This window comes from Chiloscyllium plagiosum, chromosome 7 (genome assembly GCF_004010195.1).
Source record: "Chiloscyllium plagiosum isolate BGI_BamShark_2017 chromosome 7, ASM401019v2, whole genome shotgun sequence".
NCBI classification, from domain to species: Eukaryota; Metazoa; Chordata; class Chondrichthyes; order Orectolobiformes; family Hemiscylliidae; genus Chiloscyllium; species Chiloscyllium plagiosum.
In genome coordinates, this window is record NC_057716.1 from 103208110 (window position 1) to 103230468 (window position 22359).

Sequence of the window (22359 nt, forward strand, 5' to 3'; positions counted from 1 at the left end):
AGGGTTTAGAGGGATGTGGGCCAAATGGTGGACCAAAAGGTCTGCTTCCGTGCTGTACATTACTATGATTCTATGACTAAAATCTTGCCAGCCAACCTTTTGTCAAATCTCTTTCCAGAAAAACCCACCACAGAGAAGTTATGAATCTCCAAATATTTCATAACTGTGCTGCCAACAGCAACGTGTCCAAAGTTTAAGATGCTCTGTGTATCCTCCCGTGAGGATGTCTGTGACTGTTCATTTAGTGCGCTCACCAGGAGATGAGGGTACTTGGCTGTGGAGCAAAATGACATGATTAGAACATAAAACTTTTCTCCCCCAAACAGAAAGAGGAGAAACTCAGCAGGTCTGGCAGCTGTGGAGAGTAAAACAGAGTTAAAGTTTCAAGTAAGATCTGTCTCTTCTTCAGAAATCTGCTTTAACAAAGATATTAGCAACTATTTAAGAAGGTTCTTGCACATCTCCAGCTTCCATCACTCCACCATCAATCCTTCGACTACATAGGCTGTAACTCTCCACAGGTGCTGTCAGATCTGCTGACCATCTCGAACACTTACCTGTTTTTATTTGAGATCCCCAACATCCAAAGTATTTTGGTCAAAATTGAGAGGTGTGCATCATCAGTGTCTACATCGGAAAATTAAGGATGATATCACCCTGAAAGAAACACTGCACAAACTTGCAAAGGTTAGAGGCAGTCCAGAAGAGTGGATAGATTTTAGGAACCAGCAAGGAATGAATAAAGAACAGGAAAAACTAAAGATAGTTAGCAATTATATAAAACAAATAACAGTGTCAACAAGTATTTAAATAGGAAAAGAGTGGCTAAAGGTAGTGTTGACCCTCCAGAGAATAAGTCTGGGGAAATTGATAATGGAAAAGGGAAATGGTGGTGTATTGGTAAAGGTATTTTATAATTTTCTCACTGTAGAAAACTTGGAAAAATTGCCAAAGATATTGAAAAATTAAGAGCTGAAAAGGTGCTGCAGAGTGATTGGCCCAGAATTGGTGGCCTGCATCATAGGGTTTTAAAAGAACTGGCTGCAGTGATAGTAGATGCATTGACTACAATCTTCCAAAATCCCTTTGAAAGTAGACAGATCCCAATGGATTGGAAAGTAGCTAATGAAGCAAGTTCATCAATAAAGGAGGAAGACAGGAAGCTGAAAATGGTTGGCCCAACATTTATAATCATCAAATTGCTTGAATCTATTATTAAGGAAGTGATAATAGGATACTTATTAACACCCAGTGGGTTCAGGAAGATAAAACATTTTTATTTTTTTTGTCTCTATTGTCTTTTTTTTTAAAAAACTAATTTATTAGAATTAGAATTCTTTCAGGAAGTAACAAGCAAAGTGGATAAAGAGGAAACCTGAGGTTACTACACAAGGAATTATATAGTGTGAAGGATTACATCCCATCCACCAGCACACATGGCAGCATTGCATATGATCGAAAAGATCACTGCAGCAGCTCATCAAGGTTCCTTCATCAACAATTTCCAAATCCACAACCTCTAACACTAGAAGAATGAGGTCAACACAGGGGAATGGCACCATCTGCAAATGCTCCCGCTCACATACAATCTGGGCTTGAAACGTGATCGCAGTTCCTTCAGTGTAACTGGGTCAACATGCTGGAACTCCCCTCTTGACAGCAATGCTCTGTCTGCACCAGATGCACTGCAGTTATTCAAAAAGGTGGCTTATCAAAGGAAATTGGTGATGGGTAACAAATAATGTCTTTGTAAGCAATGTTCACGTCCTTCGAATGAATTAAAAAGCAATAGGCATTGTTGTTGTGAAAGACTTGATATAAATGCAACTCCTTTGCTTTTCTTTCTTTATTACAGAGTTGGAACACTGATAGAATCAATTCTCACCTATTGCTTCCAGCTTTAAGTATTTCTTACTTTCATCATCTCCGAACTTGCAGATAGCAATCACATCAAATATGTTAGGGATCTCTGGTCGGAATTGAACCTTAACCTTGTAGTCATCCCACGGTGGCAGCATGCCATCAGATGGCACGATAAAGAAAGGACTGGGCACTTCAAAATGGAAGCTTGTGGGAAGCGGACTGTGGGGACAATTAACAATGATAGCATTAGCAGAAACAACAGCTACCCGTATCTCTACATCATGCCTTTAAACCCAGTAATTTTGTCAGCATGCTTATCAAATAAAACTTGACACGTGAAGTGATAATATGCAAGAGACCTCAAACTTGGTCAAAGGTCATAGATTTTAAGTAGTACATTAGTTTAAAGAGCGCTTTAGCAACAGAATTCCAAAGCTGGGCTTGTGGACAGATGAAGATACGACCAGAAAAGGTATAAGAAGAGTAAGTCAGGAATTCAGAAGTGCAGAAGCACACAGTTCTCGGTGGATTCCTCACCGTCTGGAATACGTTAGAGAGAGAATAAGGGGAGGCAAGGCCATGAAGGGGTTTGAGCACAAAGGTGAGAATCTTGACATTGAAGAACATAATCACTCTATGTGGTGTGTTTCATTTCAGATTACCATTTGTTAATTCATTTAAAATGAATCACCTTTACACTGACCAAGCATTAGAGGAAAACATTTCAAAGTGACAATATGTGACATTTCGGTCACTCTGACCATGGAGTCCACACTGACCCTCTAAACATCGTGAGCTGCTCAGATGCTTCTTCTAGTGGTTCATGCCAGAATCTGCTTAGTGTCTAGTTTAGAAGATATTGACCTCTTCCGTACTTTAGCTAAACACTCATCTACTGACTAACTTCTCCTTCCACAGCTTTATTATTCTACAGCCTTATGGAAACAGAAAATATTGCAGAAACTCAGCAGGTCTGGCAGCATCTGTGGAGTGAGAAAAGCAGCGTTAACATTTTGAGCTTGATATGACTCCTCTTCGGAAAGGCCCCTCTCTGCCTTTCTCTATACTATTAACAATATCTAATATGGGCTGCCGCCAATTACTGTAGCTGAAAATGTGTTGCTGGAAAAGCACAGCAGGTCAGGACTGAGTCCTGAGGAAGGCCCTTTGCCCGAAACGTCGATTCTCCTGTTCCCTGAATGCTGCCTGACCTGCTGCGTTTTTCCAGCAACACATTTTCAGCTCTGATCTCCCCCATCTTCAGTCCTCACTTTCTCCTCGCCAATTACTGTCGTTGATTTTCTGACTACAAGTTCTGTCTTCTTCCACCTTTCCTCACTTTAATGTTTCACAATTTCAATAATGTCTGTTACTTTGAGATTCAGGCTCTCACTCATTCACTCCTCTGATTACACTCAGCTCTGCCTCCTTATCTACTTAATTGGATTACTTTCAGCAGAATCAAGTCACTTCAGGACTGCAAATTATCTGATAATGCATCATTTACTAGCCCAATTTATCATCTGTTGTGAACTGGATCCTCTTTCAGATTACCCCATTCTCAGTGTTCTTCTAATCAGCAGCAAATCTGGAATAAATCCGTAGGTACATTCCTACATCTCTTGGTCCATTTATCAAATTTGGTGTTTGTCAAAATTCTTTGATTTATTATTGTCACACTTACCTTGGTTCAGTGAAAAGTTTTGATTTGTGTGCAGTACATACCATACAAAATGTGTCAATAATTTTCAAATATGTGGCTTTAACCTCACAAGTCTCTACGGTAACCTGGATGTAATCCACAAAATCAACCACTGTGTCCAGTGGTTGCATTTTTATGTCATAAGTATGGAGGTCCTAGCTCCAATACACTATTATGAAGACCCAATGCGATGTGAAATCGAATGAATTTCCTGTACCACTTTAGTCAGCTTTCATTGAACGTTGTGACTTACTCAAAACATGCCAATGGAGATAGATATTTTCCTATCACCACCTTTTCTTATCACTGCCACTATATTGTTGAACTAGGGCTGTTTCAATAATTTTTGAAAAACACTAATTTTGTTGGAATATATTTATTTTAACCTTTAAACTAGTTTCTCTCTGTGCTTACTCTCAAAATCTCCCAAGACATGAGTGTATGCCACTTTCTCCCAAGAGATCACTGTTAATTCTTGATAGGACTTAGTCTCTCATACTCCAAAATTCAACAGGGGACACTAGGATGAGGTGACACATCCTTAATGTTTGAGCCAGGGAATTCAGGAGAAAATTTTGGAAACACAGTTTTAAGTAAAGGGTGGTAGAAGTCTCTCCCCAAAAAATCTCCATTTATCATTTCAAATGTGAGGTTGGTGGGTTTTTTTTTACTAAGAGTCTAGATCAGAGTGGTGCTGGAAAAGCACAGCAGGTCAGGCAGCATCCGAGGAGCAGGAAAATCAACGTTTCGGGCAAAGGGCCTTCCTCAGGACTCAGTCCTGACCTGCTGTGCTTTTCCAGCACCACTCTAATCTAGACTCTGATCTCCAGCACCTGCAGTCCTCACTTTTGCCTAGTTTTTTTTTTAACCAAGACAAGCAAATAAATAAAACTGGATCCAAAGCAAGGGGATGGGTTTAAGACCTACCTTCGTACTTCCACCACATTTCAACAATCATGGGATAAGGCTATGGGAACCAGGCCATGGACAGATAGCCATGACCCTTCATGAAAAGGTGGAACAGAGATTCTCTTGCTCATATGGTCTTCCAGCCTTACCTATTGTTATGCAAGTAAAATGCGACCTCTGAACTTTCGTAGACTGCACATGGTGGTATGCACAGCCACTCGGGAATCTCCAGATCATGGGAGGGCAGAGAAGCACGCAGCTGAATAGTAAATGACCCAGCTTTTGTCTCAAACACAATGCGATCCTCATAGTTTTTCTGCAAGGAGACAAAAAAAATCAAGGATAAAGTATCTCATTGAAGGAGGGGGAGGCATTTATATGATTTTATCTTCACCCTAATGCAATAGCATAATGGTTATGTTACTGGGATTTAGAGGCATGAAGTCAAACTTTAACACAGCATCTGAGGAATTCAAATGTAGTTAATGACACAAATATAGAAAAACAAAGGTAAGCACAAGAGAAACTAGTTTAAAGGTTAAAATAAATATGTTCCAGCAAAGTTTGTGTTTTTCAGGCACCAGTCTTCAAAAATTATTGAAACAGCCCTAGTCCAACAATATAGTGGCAGTGATGAGAAAAGGTGGTGATAGGAAAATATCTATCTCCACTGGCGTGTTTTGAGTAAGTCACAAGGTTCAATGATATTTTCCAAGTTGGGCAAACCCAAAAGATCTTTAAAAGTCACCCAGTTCTGAGTCTCATACCTACTTGCATACTTCAAGCACATTTTGGGATAAGGCTGAGAGCGCCAGGCTGTGGACAATACTTCGGTTGTTACTGGCTCCATTGTGTGTGTGGTATTACAAACCCCCCCTTGATGGAGTTTTCTATAACTAGATGTATGTTATTACATCGATGTCAAGAGTCACAAGTATGGAGGTCCTAGCTCCAATACAGCACTAAAAGAAAACAGTATCTGGAATTGTTTAACAGAGATACAGGTCTTACAGTCTCAGTAGGTCCCATGTTTTGAGCTATATTGGTTAATTTTGACAACTGAGCTCAAAAATACATAATAGACTTTCAAAAGGAAATTTTGGTAGGAGGTTATGTTCTCAGTTTGCCAATTTTACACTGTTTTAAAAATTTTTGATGAGAGGTGATATGGCTGTTAATTGTTTATAATGTTTGTTTGTATTTATAATAGTGACTTCAGAGGATTAACGCTTTTCCAATGGATCCAACGTTTATTTTAGTATAACATGTTTTTGAATAGAACAAGATGAGTTATTATTAGACTACTGAAAGTCTAAGAGGAGAAAGTGAGGTCTGCAGATGCTGGAGATCAGAGCTGAAAATGTGTTGCTGGAAAAGCGCAGCAGGTCAGGCAGCATCCAGGGAACAGGAGAATCGACGTTTCGGGCCTGAGGAAGGGCTCATGCCCGAAACGTCGATTCTCCTGTTCCCTGGATGCTGCCTGACCTGCTGCGCTTTTCCAGCAACACATTTTCAGTATTGAAAGTCTAAGTCTTCCCACTGGTGTTATATGGCATCTGATGTTTGCTCGTGGTGGATTTTAGTGAGTGACAATAGAGCACACATCAGAAGTACGGAGGGATCGTGGATACTTTAAGGGGTTATGGATAAGGCAAGGGGGAATGTGGAGAGACTGAGGAGCAGCTTTCCCTCCAACTTTCTTTCCAGCTGCTCAAGCCTCTGAGGCTCACGCACAACACCAACATCCAGAACCAAAGCTCAATGCCATGATTGATTGCGCATAACCTTGGAGTGGCTGGACAGACGCAGCGTAGAAGGACAGCTTCTCCAGTGTGAGGGCTTGATATCCATCAGTAATATTCATCACCGTCCCTGTAAATGAAAGCATGGCTTCTATCCTGATGGCCTTATCATCCATCTGCTTTTGTGGCTATTTTGGGCCAACCTCCTTTTGGTTAGGCCTGATTCCATCCGACCCAACCTCCATGGAATACAAATATGCTGCTGGGGGTGGGGGTGGGGAAGGGGGAGGTTATTCCTTCCTGGGGAAGTTTTACAGGATCAGGAATTTTTCCAACTTACACTTCACGACAAAAACCCAGTCCATAACCTTATTATCAGTGGCCATGAAACAAACTTTAAACTGACAGAAAACTCTAACCAGTTGTTAATGTCCTTTAGGGAAGGTAATCTACCATCCTTACCTGATCTAGCCTACATGCATGAATCCATACTAACAGCAATGTGGTTGACGCTTAACTATCCACTGAAATGGCCAAGCAAGACCCTCTATTTTATTTATAACAACAGCATGAATAACTAAAACACAAACATGATGTCTATATGAAGGGACTTGACAGGGTAAATGCTTAAAGGATATTTCCCCTTGTGAGAAAGATCAAACTAAGGAACACGGACTAAAAATAAGATTAAAATTAAGTCTAATTTAAGATAAGATTAAAAGAATCTTTCTCTCAGAGGATCATGAGTTCTTGGAACTATCTTCCCCAGAGAGCAGAGAAAGAGGAATCACTGGGCAGAGAGAAGACAGATTCTTGACTAATAGATCAAAGAGGGTGCAGGAAGGATCAGCTGAGATGACAACCATACTAACTAGAGTCTTAATAGATGACAAAGAAATCTCAAGGGGCTAAAGGAAGGAGCACCTGTGGTGTAGTGGCAATGTCTCTACCTCTGGTCCAGGAGGCCCAGGTCCATATCCCACCTGTTCCAGGAGGTGTATAATAACATCTCTGAACAGAATGATTAAAAAGAAATCATGTGTTTAAGGAATGAAAAGCATCTATTCCACTAATTATCCCTCAGAAATTATACCAAAATCTAATCTGGTCACTGTACATTCTATTTTCTCATTTCAGTCTAAATCCCTCCACTCCAAACTAAATCAGGATGCAAATTTTAACTTGATTCTTTTTGCATCTATGATGATCCTCATCCTCCTAATACAAACATGACATATACAACCACTTGCAGAACAGATAAGGGAGAACCAGCAGGTGTAGGGTTTTCAGATTTACAGAAAAATTTTGATACATAAGACTAAAGTATGTGGGAATTTGGTGTAATGTATTGGTATAGATTGATAATTGGTTAGCAGACAGAAAACAGACAGTAGGAATAAATAGGTGATTCTCAGAGAGGAAGGTGGTAACTAATGGGGTTTCAGAGAGATCACAGCTGTAAGTTTGCTGATGACACCAAACCAGGAGGAATTGAGAGTGGTGTTGTGGAAACAAAGATGCTTCAAAGCAATTTAGACACACTGAGTGAGTGGGCATATGCATAGCAAATGCAGTACAATGCACAGTATTACTTAAATAGCTACAAATTGGGAAATATTGATGCATCAAGAGTGACCTTGTACATAAGCCACTTAAAGCAAGAAGCAGATGCAAGAAGCAGTTAGGAAAATAAATAGCATGTTCACTTTCACAGCAAAAGAATCTCAGTGTAGGAACAAGGTGTCTTGATGCATCTGTACAGGGCCTTGGAGAAGCCACACCCATAACATTACTGCAGTTTTGGTCTCCTTCACAAAAAAAATGTGACGGAAAGGATGTACAACCAAGATTCACTGGATTGATTCCCAGGGTGGAAGCTTAGTTGTATGAGGAGAAATTGAATACACTAAGCATGTATTCACTGGAATTTAGAAGAATGAGAGGAGATCTCACTGAAACGTATAAAATTGTGATAGGGCTGGTCAAACAAGAATATAGAAAAGCCATATCAGACTTGAAATGTTAACTTTGGTTCTCTCTCCACAGATGCTGCTGGATCTGAGTTTTTCCAGCATTTCCTATATTTATTTCAGATTTCCAGCATCTTCAGCATTTGGCTACATTAACTATACAAGAGATTTTGATTTACTTTTCGATTTTTATCAATGTGTTCGAGTTTAATGGAATTATACCTTTACCATGTTAAAAAGTCTTCAAATGTTCATTTGAAGTAGATAGCTTATTCAATTTTATCATCATTTCTTTTGTTTGCATACTCACTAAAGCAACATCTTCAGCACTCCTTGTTTATGCTTCAGCGAGAGACCATTTTGTTAAAATCAAACAAATCAGAATATGACCCATTAAGCCAGGTTTCAGTCTAGTATCTGACTTATCCAGTAAGCTGGGATCACAACACAGGAGATATGATGGGTGAATTAACCTACTCATGTGCTGTAAATTCCTTTGATTCTATGAGACATTCAAGAGCAAACCATCTACTTAGCTTGGATGTGCTGCATGATATGGAGGAATACTGAAGAACGGGTGAAAATATATGTTATATAATCAAACTTTAGATATGAAATAATGCAAATCAATACAATACTGTTTGATTCCTTTACCTGCTCAAGAGCACAAAAAGTGATTGGCAGAGAGTAAGAGGTCCCTGCACCCAAGACCACTGACTGTGGGAACAGTGTGGTGAAGAATTCAGTAGTTGGAGGTCTGCAACAGAAAACAGATTTATAACTAACAATAACATTGCATTATTCTAATACTGCTTAGCTTACTAAAATCTACAACTGCAATAAAATATTTGACACCAAGCCACTTAAAGACACATTGGGTTTTAAGGGTATTTCTAATGGAGGTGGACAATAAAAGGTAATGCAGGCAGGTATAGGAAGTAAATTAGTAGTAAATTCCTAATGAAGGGCTTATGCCCAAAGTATTGATTCTCCTGCTCCTTGGATGCTGCCTGACTTGCTGTGCTTTTCCAGCGCCACACACTTTGAGTCTGACCTCCAGTATCTGCAGTCCTCACTTTCTCCATGGAAAGCAAATGACTGAGAACCTGGACAGCTGAACGTATGGTCACACTGATACAGTCAGGAAACTTGGAAATTTAATTAACCAGAATTGGAGTGATGAAGAGATCATTTGGAGTTGTAGGATTGGTGAAGGTAGGCAGGAGAAAACAGAATGGAGGGATTCAAACACAGGCAGACTTATTTTGAAAAGTTTTAAAAGAAAGCTGGCATCTAAATAAAGCATTGAAGGGATTATTTTTAAACATTTGGAGCACCATCCTGTTGGAAGGATGTCAAGGTCCTAGAGAGAACGTGTTGGGATTGGAAAAATGGTGCTAAGCATGAGGGAGGTCTGTGACCTAAATAGAAGAATTTAGGATTTATCCTCCATTTAATAGTGAAGGTCAAGTGGAGATTTAATAGAATTATTCAGAATCATGAAGAGTAAATAGGAGCAACTATTTCCAACGGCAACAGGGTCAGTAACCAGAATACATAGATTTAAAGTAACTGACAAAAGAACCAAAGGAGATAAGAATTTAATTTTTAAGCAATGCTATCAGAAACAAATGAGTTATGACTTAAAAATATATTTTGTGATAAAATAACCTAATCTGCTTTTAACAAGACAGCTGATGTGCTGTTCATGACAATATTGTTAGGAATAGCCAATACACAGTCCTTGTGGAGGTGATGGCCCATCTTCACATTGAGGAATTGTATTCAACATTGAGGAATCTGTAACTTCATGGCCAACATGTCCCCCACTTCTCCAGCACCACCAAGCTCAGAAATTAACCAGATTCAATGAGAGGTGCATGAAGGCATGCCAGGAGCAGCACCAGGCATATCTTAAAGTTCAGGTGTCAACTTGGTGAACCTATAGCACAGAATTACTGGGCATGCCAAGCAATAGAAGCAACATGCAACAGGCAGGGTTAAGTGATTAAGTTCCACAGTCCTGTCGTATCCACTTGTGAATTGTGGTGGATTATTCAACAACCAGCAGCAGTGGGAGGCTCCACAATTATCCCCATCTCAATAAATGGGAAGCCCAGTACATCATTCTAAAAGATAAGACACTTGTATCCACCATCAGCCTGAAGTATGGAGAGGATGATCCATCATGCCTCCTCCTGAGGTCACCACCATGGCAGATGCCAATCTTCAGACAATTCAATTGGACTGGATACTGCAAAGGCTATTGGCCCTGACGGCATTGCAGCAATAATACTTAAGACTTGTGCACCAGAAGTAGCTATGTCCTAGCCAAACAGTTCCAGTACAGCTGGTGCCCAAAATTGACACTCTCCACTTGCCAGGATTTTCAACAACACTGAAGCAGCTCAATATTAACCAGGACAAGTCAATCCCACCTGATTGACACCCTTTCCAACACCTTCAACATTCACTCCCTTCACTAATGCACAGCAGTGTGTACCACCTACTTGCAAGGTGCACGCTAGTAACTCACCAAACCTCCTTTGACAACACTTTTCAAGACCATGACCTCAGCACTTAGAATGAAAGGGTAGTAGATGTATGGGAACACCATCCTCCCAAGTCACTCATCATCCTGACTTAAAACTATATCCTTGTTTCTTCACTCCTCCTTTGACAACACTTTTCAAGACCATGACCTCAGCACTTAGAATGATAAGGGTAGTAGATGTATGGGAACACCATCCTCCCAAGTCACTCATCATCCTGACTTAAAACTATATCCTTGTTTCTTCACTGATGCTGGATCAAAATCTTTGAACTCCTTCCCTAACAGATTGAGTGACTGTCCACACCCCAAGGATGATAGAGGTTCCAGAGGCAGCAAACCAACATATCCTCCAGGATAATTAGGGATGGGCAATAAATGATGGCCAAGAATAAGACATGCACACCCCCTCAATCACTAAAACAAAACATTGTTTCAATAGTAATTTTCAAATCAGATCTGATTTATATTTGAAAAGTAAACATATGCAAAGCTATGGGGGAGAACACCAGGAGAAAAGATAGTGAGATGCGAATTGGATAGTTGTTTTGAGGAGCTGCAAAGGGCCTTCTTTGTAAGATTTTATGTTAATAATTACACTCCAAAAGTACTTAATTCTCTTCCATAGAACATTACAGCGCAGTACAGGCCCTTCGGCCCTCGATGTCGCGCTGACCTGTCATACCAATCTGAAGCCCATCTAACTTAAACTATTCCATGTACGTTCATATGTTTGTCCAATGACGACTTAAATGTACTTAAAATTGGCGAATCTACTGAAGTTGAAGAAACTACCTCTGACATCTGTCCTATATCTATCACCCCTCAATTTAAAGCTGTGCCCCCTTGTGCTCGCCATCACCATTTTTGGAAAAAGGCTCTCCCTGTCCATCCTATCTAACCCTCTGATTATCTTATATGTCTCTATTAAGTCACCTCTCAACCTTTTTCTCGCTAACGAAAACAGCGTCAAGTCCCTCAGCCTTTCCTCGTAAGACCTTCCCTCCATACCAGGCAACATCCTAGTAAATCTCCTCTGCACTCTTTCCAAAGCTTCTGTGATATTTGCCCATAGTGTTAGGTGCATTTGTCAGAGGGAGATGAGTCTGGGTGGGCTATTCTTCGGAGGGTTGGTGTGGACTTGTTGGGGCCGAATGGCCTGTTTCCACACTGCAGATAATCTAATCTAATCTAAAAATAGAGCATCCACAACCTTATGGGTTCAAGATATGCCAAGTATCTCATTATCTCTAAAATATTGGTCCTTTATGCTGACACCGTGCCACACCCAGTGGAAACAATTCACAGTTTAACCAATCAAGTTCTTTCAGAATCTTAAACGTTTCAATAAGATTGCCTCTCATTCTTCTAACTTCAGAGAATATAAACCCAATTTACTTAACCTTTCATCATAGGACACCATCCACACGAGGGGCCAATCTAATGAACTTCATTATATCATGACAAGCGCAAGTATGCCCTTTCTTAAATAGAAAGACTAAACTGCAGACAGTACTCCAGATGACATCTCAGCAAAGCTCTGTACAGTTGTTACAAAACATCTTAGTTCTATATTACAATGCTCTTGCAGTAAAGGCCAGCATGTCATTTGCCTTGCCTAATGCTTTTTGTACCTGCACACTAACTTGATGCATTCTTTGTACGTACAGACCCAAGTATCAAAAGGGGAAAATGGTGAAGAGTAGAAGACAGGAGAAACTAAAAGACAAAAACAACTTGTTCAGTTGCTTAATCTTTAGTGTATCAATCCCAAATCATAACATCAGTGACTGGAGATGTATGCAAATGAATTAAAATATCAATTTAAACTTCTAATGTGACCCTCAAAGCTCAATGATGCAAACCTATGTGACCCATAAAAAATAAAAGTCAAAAGACTCAGAAACTTCAAGGTTAGATGCGATGTAGAAGTGATTTATAACAGACATTAAAGCTCCTGCAAGACTGGCCCAGAACTCACCTGTACTTGAGTTTTTGAGTTTTGAACTGTACATTCTTTAAGATTATATGTTTAGTGGATTCTATCCCCGGCTCCCAGTTCAGCCATTCAAGATGGTCCAAGACCTCTATTCCAAAAAAGTTTGATTTGATTCCTTTGCTCTTCTTCCTTCCTGAGATTTCAGTGCTGGCTAGACTGGGGACACTCCACTGCAAAGGAATCAGAGGCAAAGTGTTAAGAAGCTACAAGATGCTACATTAACTGAGCATCAATCCACCAAAACAAAGAGCCTGACTGAAACACTATGTAATTGAATGGATCTTGAACTGGTCACACTGGGAAAAACAAACCCTCTTATATCCAATTCAAATAACCTGAGTTCAGGTAGCAAAATATCCTGATAGGGGCATTAAGTTGATGTGTCTATGATTACCTGCTGCTGTATGGGTCCTAAGCTCTAGAAATGGGTTACTAAAACCTCCCTATTTCTCCTAAACAAAAACCAAAAGAACTGTAGACGCTGTAAATCAGAAACAAAAACAGTAATTGCTGGAAAATCTCAGCATGTCTGGCAGCATCTGTAGAGAAAGAGCAGAGTCAACATTTCAGATCCAGTAACCTGTCTCCAGGAGGGTTAGAGAACTGCTCTAAAGAGGGGTCCACTGGACTCAAGATGTTAACTCTGCTTTCTCTCCTCAGATGCCAGACCTGCTGAGTTTTTTTAAGCAATTTCTGCCTGTGCTCCCGTGGTTTCTCCACCTCCTTTTCTTCGAAAGGTACTTCCTGGACCAAACTTTTGGTCACTTTCCCCACTATCTCCTCGCATGGCTCAGTGTCAAGGTTTGTTTGACATTCAAACCTGTAAAGACATTCTACTGTGTTGAAGGTACTACATAAATGCAATTGCTTTTGTTGACATGATAGTAGCATCTGACAAGCAAAAATCGTTGCACTTGAAGAATAAAGGTCTCACACCAAAGGTGTTATGCTGTTTGTGTATTCCCAATCTCTAGTTCATTCCAAACATTGTTCTCTGTCATCTTTGCCGCTGAATAAATATCCTGTCTCTTTTTCTTCCTTGATTGTCATTTGGAACATTTTTTTCCCATATCAACATTAACCTAAAACACAAGAATCTGTTTCCTCACTACACCAATCACCTTAAATATGCTAATTTATAGTTCTTATCTTTCTCCACCCTCCATCAATTATTATCCATTGTCCATCACTACAACGGAGAAAGTGTTTTACCTGGCAATGGCCAATTGTCACCTAGATATTTTCAAAGCAACTTGCTCAGAGATGTTATTGCATATCATTTGGAACAGATGGGACTTGAAGCCAGGTTTCCTGGCTTAGAGGTAGGGACACTACTACTGTACCACGAGAGCTCATGATGCTAATCATCACTTATGCTCACAGTCTCAATACCTATCTCACAATCATTGTAGCCTGTACAGTTCATTTGCTTAACTTAATAACACATACAATGAAGTCAAATCCTCTCCCATCAGACAACCACTCACTGTAAAAATCAAGCTAGAATGTGGTCATATGGCACGGACGTGGTGTCCCTACCTTGAGGTCAGAGGGTTCAAGGTTCAAATGAACAGGTTGCTTAAAAATATCTAAAAGTCAAGCTAGAAACTAGCAAATGATTGACAATCATCAGCTTCAAAAAACACACAGTACCCAATAATCTAACACGACAAGAACTGCCCGAAAGAGTGAAAACGTTTGTTTCATATCCTAAAGTGATAGAATCATATAATATTCCTCCCTTGATAGGAATGGAATGAAGGGTGCAAAGTGTCTCATTTGCAAGGATTTGCTCCAGATGCGTGAGCCAACTCATTCAGCAATAGGCTGACTGCCAGCATCAAATGCAGATGGGTGATCAACGTTCCCAAATATCTCCTCAAAGTCATGAATGTCACAGCAGATGAGCTTCCTCCTGATACTATGAGAATAACAACACACGAAATGCCGTAATACATAGGAATGCAGTTTATTAAATCCAAGCTAATATTTGAGACCTCTATAAGATCATTTCCAGGCTCCATTTTGTCTGGAGAAGGGCCTGGTATGTTCAACATTTTATGAGAGTTTCAACCTCCAAGTCTAGTATTATTCCTGTAAATCCTTTTTGCACGCTCTGATATGCAAGATAAATAATATGTTAATATCTCAAAGTATAAATAATATACAACTCATCCAAGTCCATCATGTGTGATTATGAACTTACCTTACTATAGTTTCTCAGTCCTATGCCTTGAAAAGGGACAGATTTCAAGGAACACGATGAGGTCAACATATTAGAACACTGCCAGAATAATAGAAACAATTCATCAGTAAGTAAAATCTGACTCTATGCACAGACAAAAGCTTTGAACAAGTTATGCAGGTAAATGTAAAGAACAACATTTTTCACAAGAGGCAATCATCTAGAACCTCTGTGCTTCTCAGAGTGGTTGAAGCAGGAACAATCAATGGTTCCTAAATGAAATTGGATGAGCATTTGAAAGAATAAAACTTGCAGGGTGACAGGAATGAAGAATGGGACTGACTGTATTGCTCCACTGTCAGCCAGTATAATCTCAATGAGCTGAATGGCTTCCGTTTGAGCTTTAAATTATTCTGAGAAATTCAACATTATGTCTTTATTTCAATCACCCCAAATCTGCCAACTTACCTGAGTACTTTCTTGCTGCAATGAACTGCTGCGCTTACATACAAAGCCACCATAAGTAGATAAAGAGCATTAAAGTGGTATGTCATTACCAAGCTACCAAGTGTTATGGAGATGATGCAGCCCATATAGGTTCACACAATATTCCTCCATTGATAGGAATGGAATGAAGGGTGCAAACAGTCTTATTTGCAAGGATTTGCTCCAGACGTGTGAGCCAACTCATCAGCAATAGGTTGACTACCAGCATCAAAATGCAAATGTGTGTGAATGTTCTCAAACATCATGTTATCTCCTCAAAGTCATGAACATCACACCAGATGAACGAATGCCAGCACCTCCCATAAAAACACACTGCTGCTCTGCCAGAATGAATGAGAATTGAAATCTTTGATCAGACTGGAATTATCTCCCTGACAAAGGTTTAAAAACAAATGCAGAGAAAGGCAGTGAAAGAAAGTGATTAAGGCAGAGACTATAGAGGTGAAGGTGGAGGCAAACTATGGTTGAGATTTTTCTTGACTACATGTTACACTGTACAATTAACAGTTCAGATCAGTCAAAGTTACTCTTTCAAAACAGCACACCAGGCTCAATGTATTGTTTCTCGACACCACAGTCATTCTGCCGCTTAACACAACACTGTAGTGAAATGTACGCTCTGCTCAACAACAAAAGCTGACTGCATAAGCTTATTCATATTCAGCACTTTGGAAATTGTCAGGGTGTCAGGTGAAATGCCAGCTGTGTATACATACAGAAATACTGGCACACCTGAGAATCCTGTCACTAGAGAACATTGTCACTCACTGAACACCACGTGCAATATCGACAGCCATCTTGGACAGCAGCCTGTGTTGGAAACACATATTGTAACAGAATCAAGTGGGACTAAAGTTACCCGAGTGTACAGGAGCTTCAGAGGCAGAAAAACAGGTACCAGTAACTACATCAAAAATACTCTGTATATTATGAATAAAGTTGGGGCATAATGTATTAGTGAATTGCACCTTTTAAATGCACATTATTTCTGCAAATTAGTCAGTGTTCAGGATCTTCCAACGGATTAGTTGGCAATTCAGAGGCTGCCAATGGAGACAGACAACTGCCAAGATGAGGTGGTTAGAAGGCTCACTTTGTTCCTCTTGGATTTTAGCCCAGTTGCATTAAAGGCTGTTAAGTCCTTCAGTCTTCACTCTACTCAACTTATAAGGAGCGGCAATGGCCTATGGTATTATCACTGAGTGTTAATACAGAGACCCAAATAATGTTCTGGGGACCCGGGTTCGAATGGCGGATGGAATTTGAATTCATCAGTTGAAGAGCTTAATGATGACCACAAATCCAATGTTGGACAACCCCATCTGGTTCACTAATGTCCTTTAGGGAAAGAAAATGCTATCTGCTCCCAGGATGAGCAATTCCACCTCAGGACATTCCAGATGTCCTCCTCCTTCAAGGACCATAATTCCCCTTCCCCTGTGATCAACAATGCCCTTAATTGCATCTCCTCCATTTTCCGCACCTCTGTCCTCGAATCCCATCCCCTGCAACCACAAGATTAGTATTCACTGGTCCTCACATTCCACCCCACCAATCTCCAAATCCAGTGCATCATCTTCCGCTATTTTTGTTGACAGTCAGATCCCACCACCGAAAGCATATTTTTGTCCGCACCCCTTTCCTCCTTCCATAGGGATCTTTCCCACCACAATTCCCTTATTAGGTTCACACTCTCCACCAATCCCCTCTCCACACCTGGCACCCTCCCATGCTGCTGCAAGAGATGCAAAACCAGGTAAGGATGGCAGTTGAGAGATAGTGAGGACTGCAGATGCTGAAGAGCCAGATTGGTTGAGTATGGCGCTGGAAAAGCACAGAATAACAGGCAGCATCTGAGGAGTAAGAGAGTCGATGTTTCAGGACACACCCTCCTTCAGATCTGGGGAGGGGAAAGGGGACTCAGAAATAAATAGGGGGAAGGGGTTTAGGGCTGGGGGCCCACAACCCCCTCTCATCTCCAATCAAGACCACAAAGGATCATTCCAAATTCAACAGAGATTTACTTGCATACCCTCGAACCACATTTATTTTCAGTGTGGTCTCCTCTAGATCGGAGAGACCGAGCCCAAATTCTCAAAATTGTTTAAGGGAACATCTCTGGTCCGTACGCACCAACCAACCCCACCTTCCTGTGGCCATCCATTTCAATTCATCCTATGACATGTCTATTCTGGGCCTCCTCCACCCCCAATACAAGGCCACCGGGACATTGGACCAGGAACACCTCATCTTCTGCCTCAGGAGCATACAATCATATGGCCTCAACATTGAATTCACCAGTTTTCAAATCTCCCCATCCTCCACCCCATCCCAGATCCAACCCTCCAACTCAGATCTGCCCTCTTGACCTGGTCTACCTGCCAATCTTCCTCCCCACCAACCTATCACAATTACCTCCTACTTACTTTCCCCCAGCCCCAAACACCTTCCCCCTATTTATTTCTCAGTCCCCTTTCCCCTCCCCAGTTCTGAAGAATGGTGTGGCCTGAAACATCGACTCTCCTACTCCTCAGATGCTACCTGACATTGTGCTTTCCCAGTGCCATACTCTATCTACTTTGACTCTTCTGCATCCTCACTATCTCCCAACTATCATCCTTACCTGGGTTTGGCCTACATGTGACTCCAGACACACAGCAATGTGGTTGACTCTTAACTGCCCTCTGGGGCAATTAGAGATGGGCAATAAATGCTGATCTAGCCAGCAACACCTGTGAATGAATAAAAAATAACTCCCAGTCCCCCCATGTGCCATCTATGCCCTCCATAACTTGATGTCCCTTAATAATTCTAATTTAGCTCCCTAGCTCTTTCCAGTTCAGACACAAGGCACCTGCAATTTGTGCTTGTTCTTTAGGGGTCAATTATTTTCTCAATTGATTTAATATTTTCAGATAATCAGCAAAAATAGCCAGAGGATAAATAAGGAGCAGATCTTCTTTATTCAATAAGTGATGATCTGGAAGGCCCTGACTGAATGGGTAGAGCAAGCAGATACAGTGGTAATTTTCAAAGGGGTTTAACATAAACATTTGAAAAGGAAAAGGTTTATAAAGGAAGCAAAAGTAATTGAATAACTCTTTCAAAGCATTCCACTGAATGGACTCTTTCTGTACACTTTAATTCTTTGAGATGAAACCCAGAAGGGATGTTTATTGTCAGTTCATACTTATAGAGTCACAGAGGAAAGAGGATCTTTGGCCTATCAAGTCTGCACCAACAAAAGCTAATCTAACTCTACAATAGTCCCACTTTCCAACACTTGGCCCATAGCCTTGAATATTATGATATTTTGAATGCTCATCCAAGTACATTTTAAAGGTCTCCTACTCAACTATCCTCTCAAACAGTGCATTCCAGATTCCCAGTTTTCGCTGGGTGGAAAAAGGTTTCCTCAACTCCACTTGAAACCTTATGCTTTCACCTTAAAACTTTTGTTACTGATCCTTCAACTATAGAGAACAGCTGCTTCCTATCCACCTTCAAAATCTCATACACTTCAATTAGGTCCCCTCTTAGCCTTCTCTGTTCCAAAGAAAACAACCGAGCTTTCCAGCCTCTCTTCATAGCTAAACTGCTTCATCCCAGGCAACATTTTTGTGGATCTCAATTGCACCCCCTCAAGTACAATAATATCTTTGCTATGGTGTGGTGGACCAGAACTGCAGCTCCAGTACAGTACAACAGTAGTCCAGTTGTGGTCTAACCAAAATCCTGTACAGCTTCCACACAACTCCCTGCCCTTATAATCTATGCAATGACCAATAAAGGCAAGCTTCCCGTATGTGTTCTTAATCACCCTGTTAACCTGCTCTGCTGCCTTCAGTGATCTGTGATCACCCCAAAATCCCTCTGCTCCTCTGAGCTTCCTAGTATCCTGCCATTCATTGAGTACCGACTTGACTTGTTACTTCTGCCTATCTGACCAATCCGACTATATCCTCCTGTAATATAAGACCCTCTCCTTCACTGTTTATCAACCTTTACCAGTTAGGGCCAACCATTTAGAGCAGGCAGTTTATATTAGAACTGTAAAAACTGTCGGTTTGGCCACAACCAGGGCACAGTGTGTAGTTCGGGTATCCACATTATTGAAGGGAGATGAGAGCACTGGAGAGGGTGCAGAGGATATTTACCAGGATGTTATCTGGGCTGCAGAGAGCTTAGATACACTGAAGTTATTCTCTTTGGAGCAAAGGAGACTAAGTGGGGGGAGGGGGGAGGACATGACTGACATGTATAAAATTATGAAGGGCACAGGGTTGTCAAGAAGATTTTTTTTTCTCCTTGATGGAAGTTCAGGGGCAGAGATTTAAGGTTTGGAAGGGATGAGGGGGAAACTTTTTTCACCCAGAGTGTGGTGGGAATCTGAAACTGACTGCCTGTAAGGGTGGTAGAGAAAGAAACCCTCATAACATTTAAAAAGTATTGAGATCGGCCCTTGTGCTGCCAAGGCATACAAAGCTATGAGCCAAATACAGGAAAATAGGATTAGAATAGTTGGTGATTGACCCATTTAGACTGCACGTTCAAAAATATAGAGTCTTTTTCTGTGCTATAGACCTCTATGATTCAGTCTTCATGATACTGCAAACTTACTAAACATCTCATTTCCACCTTCCCCCCCCCCCCCATCCCATTTTCCCTTTTATGATTTATACAAAAGTCCGAACAATAAGGGAACCGGAACTGATCCCTGTGATACGCTCCTGGACACCAGCCTCCAGTCACACAAGCAGCCTTCCACCACCACCACTCTCTGCCTTCTACGACTAAGCCAAATTTGGATCCAACTTGCTAAATTATCTTGGATCCCATATGCTTTTACCTTCTTGATTGGCCTCTCAAGTTGTTTCTTGTTCTGTGAAGGTGTTGGAAAGCCTTCTTCTGGTGGTTGTTGATTAATCATTCCAATCAATTTCCACCAATTCCTCTACAGCAGCCAAGGTAAGAAATATGAGAACAATACTCCCCTTTTGCTGTTTTGGTCTAATTTTCTCCTTCACTCCATTCATAGACCTCTACTGAGGTGAGCATGGAAGGTTGCTATGCCTCCTCACTCAGTGTTATTCCTGATTACAAGAAGGATAAGAGATTATCTGTAAGATTAACTCTCTGACCTCCTTCCCACCAAAGACAGAACATTCCTTACCTCCTACCCAACAACCACGTCATCAATAAGGTCAGTATAGATAAACCAAAGGTGGGCAATAAGTTGTTTAATTTGCATATTCCAACACTTTCTTGGTTGACTACCCACTTTCCAACCTCCATAAACCTGAGCTCCTTCAAACTTGTGCTAAGCGATGCCCTAACCCATGCCCATCCTTGCGCTCAATGATTTCCATTGGCATCTGTTCTGGCAATGCCTTGATTTGAAAACTCTCATCTTCAAACTCAAATCCTTCCTTGGTCTCATCCCTGTCTATCTGTATAATTCCGCCCAAGATCTCTGAGCTTCCTTAATTCTGGCGTCTTGCACATTCCTAATGTTCATTACCCTACCATTGATAACTGTACCTTCAGATCTTCAGGTCCAAAGCTCTGGGAACTCTTGCGTAAATCTTTCTGTCTCTCCCTCTCTCACTTAAAACCCTACTTTGCTAGACAATTTTCCTATCCTTATTGGTTATATAATAATCTTTATTATGATATTAACATTCACTCTGAAACAATGCTTTGTTTCTTCTCTACAATCACTGCCATAACTTTGTCTTTTATTCTATACACCTTTAATCTCCAAACTCCATCCTTTAACCTCTCCTTTATATCGTCTTTCATTTTACTAGATTCTTTCCTTTTTCTAACAGCATAAAACATTTCCACCTCCCTTCAGTTCCAAAGACAAGTCACATTGGACTCAAAGTACTAACTGCGCCTCTTCCCATAGATACTTCCAGACCTGCTAAACCTCTCCAGCACTCTCAATTTCTATCTTAATGTCGCCTTATGTGGTTCAACATCAACATTTCTGATTACGTTGCTGTGAAGTAGCTCGAGATGCTTCACGACTTTAAAACATATTGTAAATGCAAGCTATTTTTCATACTGTCATACACTATACTGTGTAACAATCCACACTGTGATGACAGACAAAGCCTTTTTGCACTAACAAATGGAGAAGACCCTACAACCCCTTTTGCTTATTAGCATTACCATCAGCATTTAAGGATTAAACTGCTATTATGAGATGCCATTTACTAGTAGACAAACTTAATGGGGTGCAGTAACATCAGAAAATAGAAACGAGGGCATGCCATTCAATTAGATCAGGACTAATCTGTCCCTTAATTCTGTCTGCTCTCCTTAGTTTCCTTACCTAGCAAAAATCTACTGAATTCAGTTTTGAAATTTAACTTTGATACTTAGTCTTAATAGTTTATTTTTGTGGACAGCATTCCAGATTTCTACCACTCTTTGCGTGGAGAAGAACTTCTGCACTTTGCTCCAATTTGAGGTTATGCCCTTGTTCTGGGCTTCCCATGAGAGGAAGTAGTTTATCTGGGAAAATGAAAGGGAACATTCCCATGCTAACTTTTTAAATCAGTTTAAACACCTCTAATAGATTGCCCCCTATATTCAACTTCATTGACCTTCCCAGTTCCACATCTCTTTGATACCTTCAGTAACAAAAAAAAAGATAAAAGCTGGTCTTGGAACTTTGAATGGGCTGAGTCTCAATTGTTTTTCGGGAGTGAACTGTTTCAGGTTTCCACCAGATGCTAGACAAGAAAGAAAGGCACTACAAAACCTGGCAATCAAAATGAACAAGCAAAATAAAAAAAAGTATAATATTAAATGACCTTTCAGTTAACTGCAATTATATTTGAGGTGCTGTTGTCCTTTAAAATTGCTCGGCAAGTAAGGCACTCTCCTATTACCAGACTGATGGAATAATATAGTACTGAGC

General features: G+C 40.6%; 1 protein-coding gene across 1 annotated transcript in view; it reads right to left on the bottom strand.

The window, feature by feature from the left end:
• The window catches only part of cfap65 (cilia and flagella associated protein 65), a 150875-nt gene extending 130517 nt beyond the window's left edge, over positions 1-20358 (bottom strand). The window contains exons 1-7 of the mRNA XM_043694519.1: positions 20278-20358; positions 14943-15020; positions 12719-12906; positions 8841-8943; positions 4624-4790; positions 1886-2082; positions 129-274 (exon numbers count right to left, since the gene is read on the bottom strand). Of these exons, the coding sequence (XP_043550454.1) occupies positions 129-274; positions 1886-2082; positions 4624-4790; positions 8841-8943; positions 12719-12906; positions 14943-15020; positions 20278-20358 (960 nt within the window). The remainder of the gene's footprint in view (positions 1-128; positions 275-1885; positions 2083-4623; positions 4791-8840; positions 8944-12718; positions 12907-14942; positions 15021-20277) is intronic.
• Between the last annotated feature and the right edge of the window lie 2001 nt (positions 20359-22359).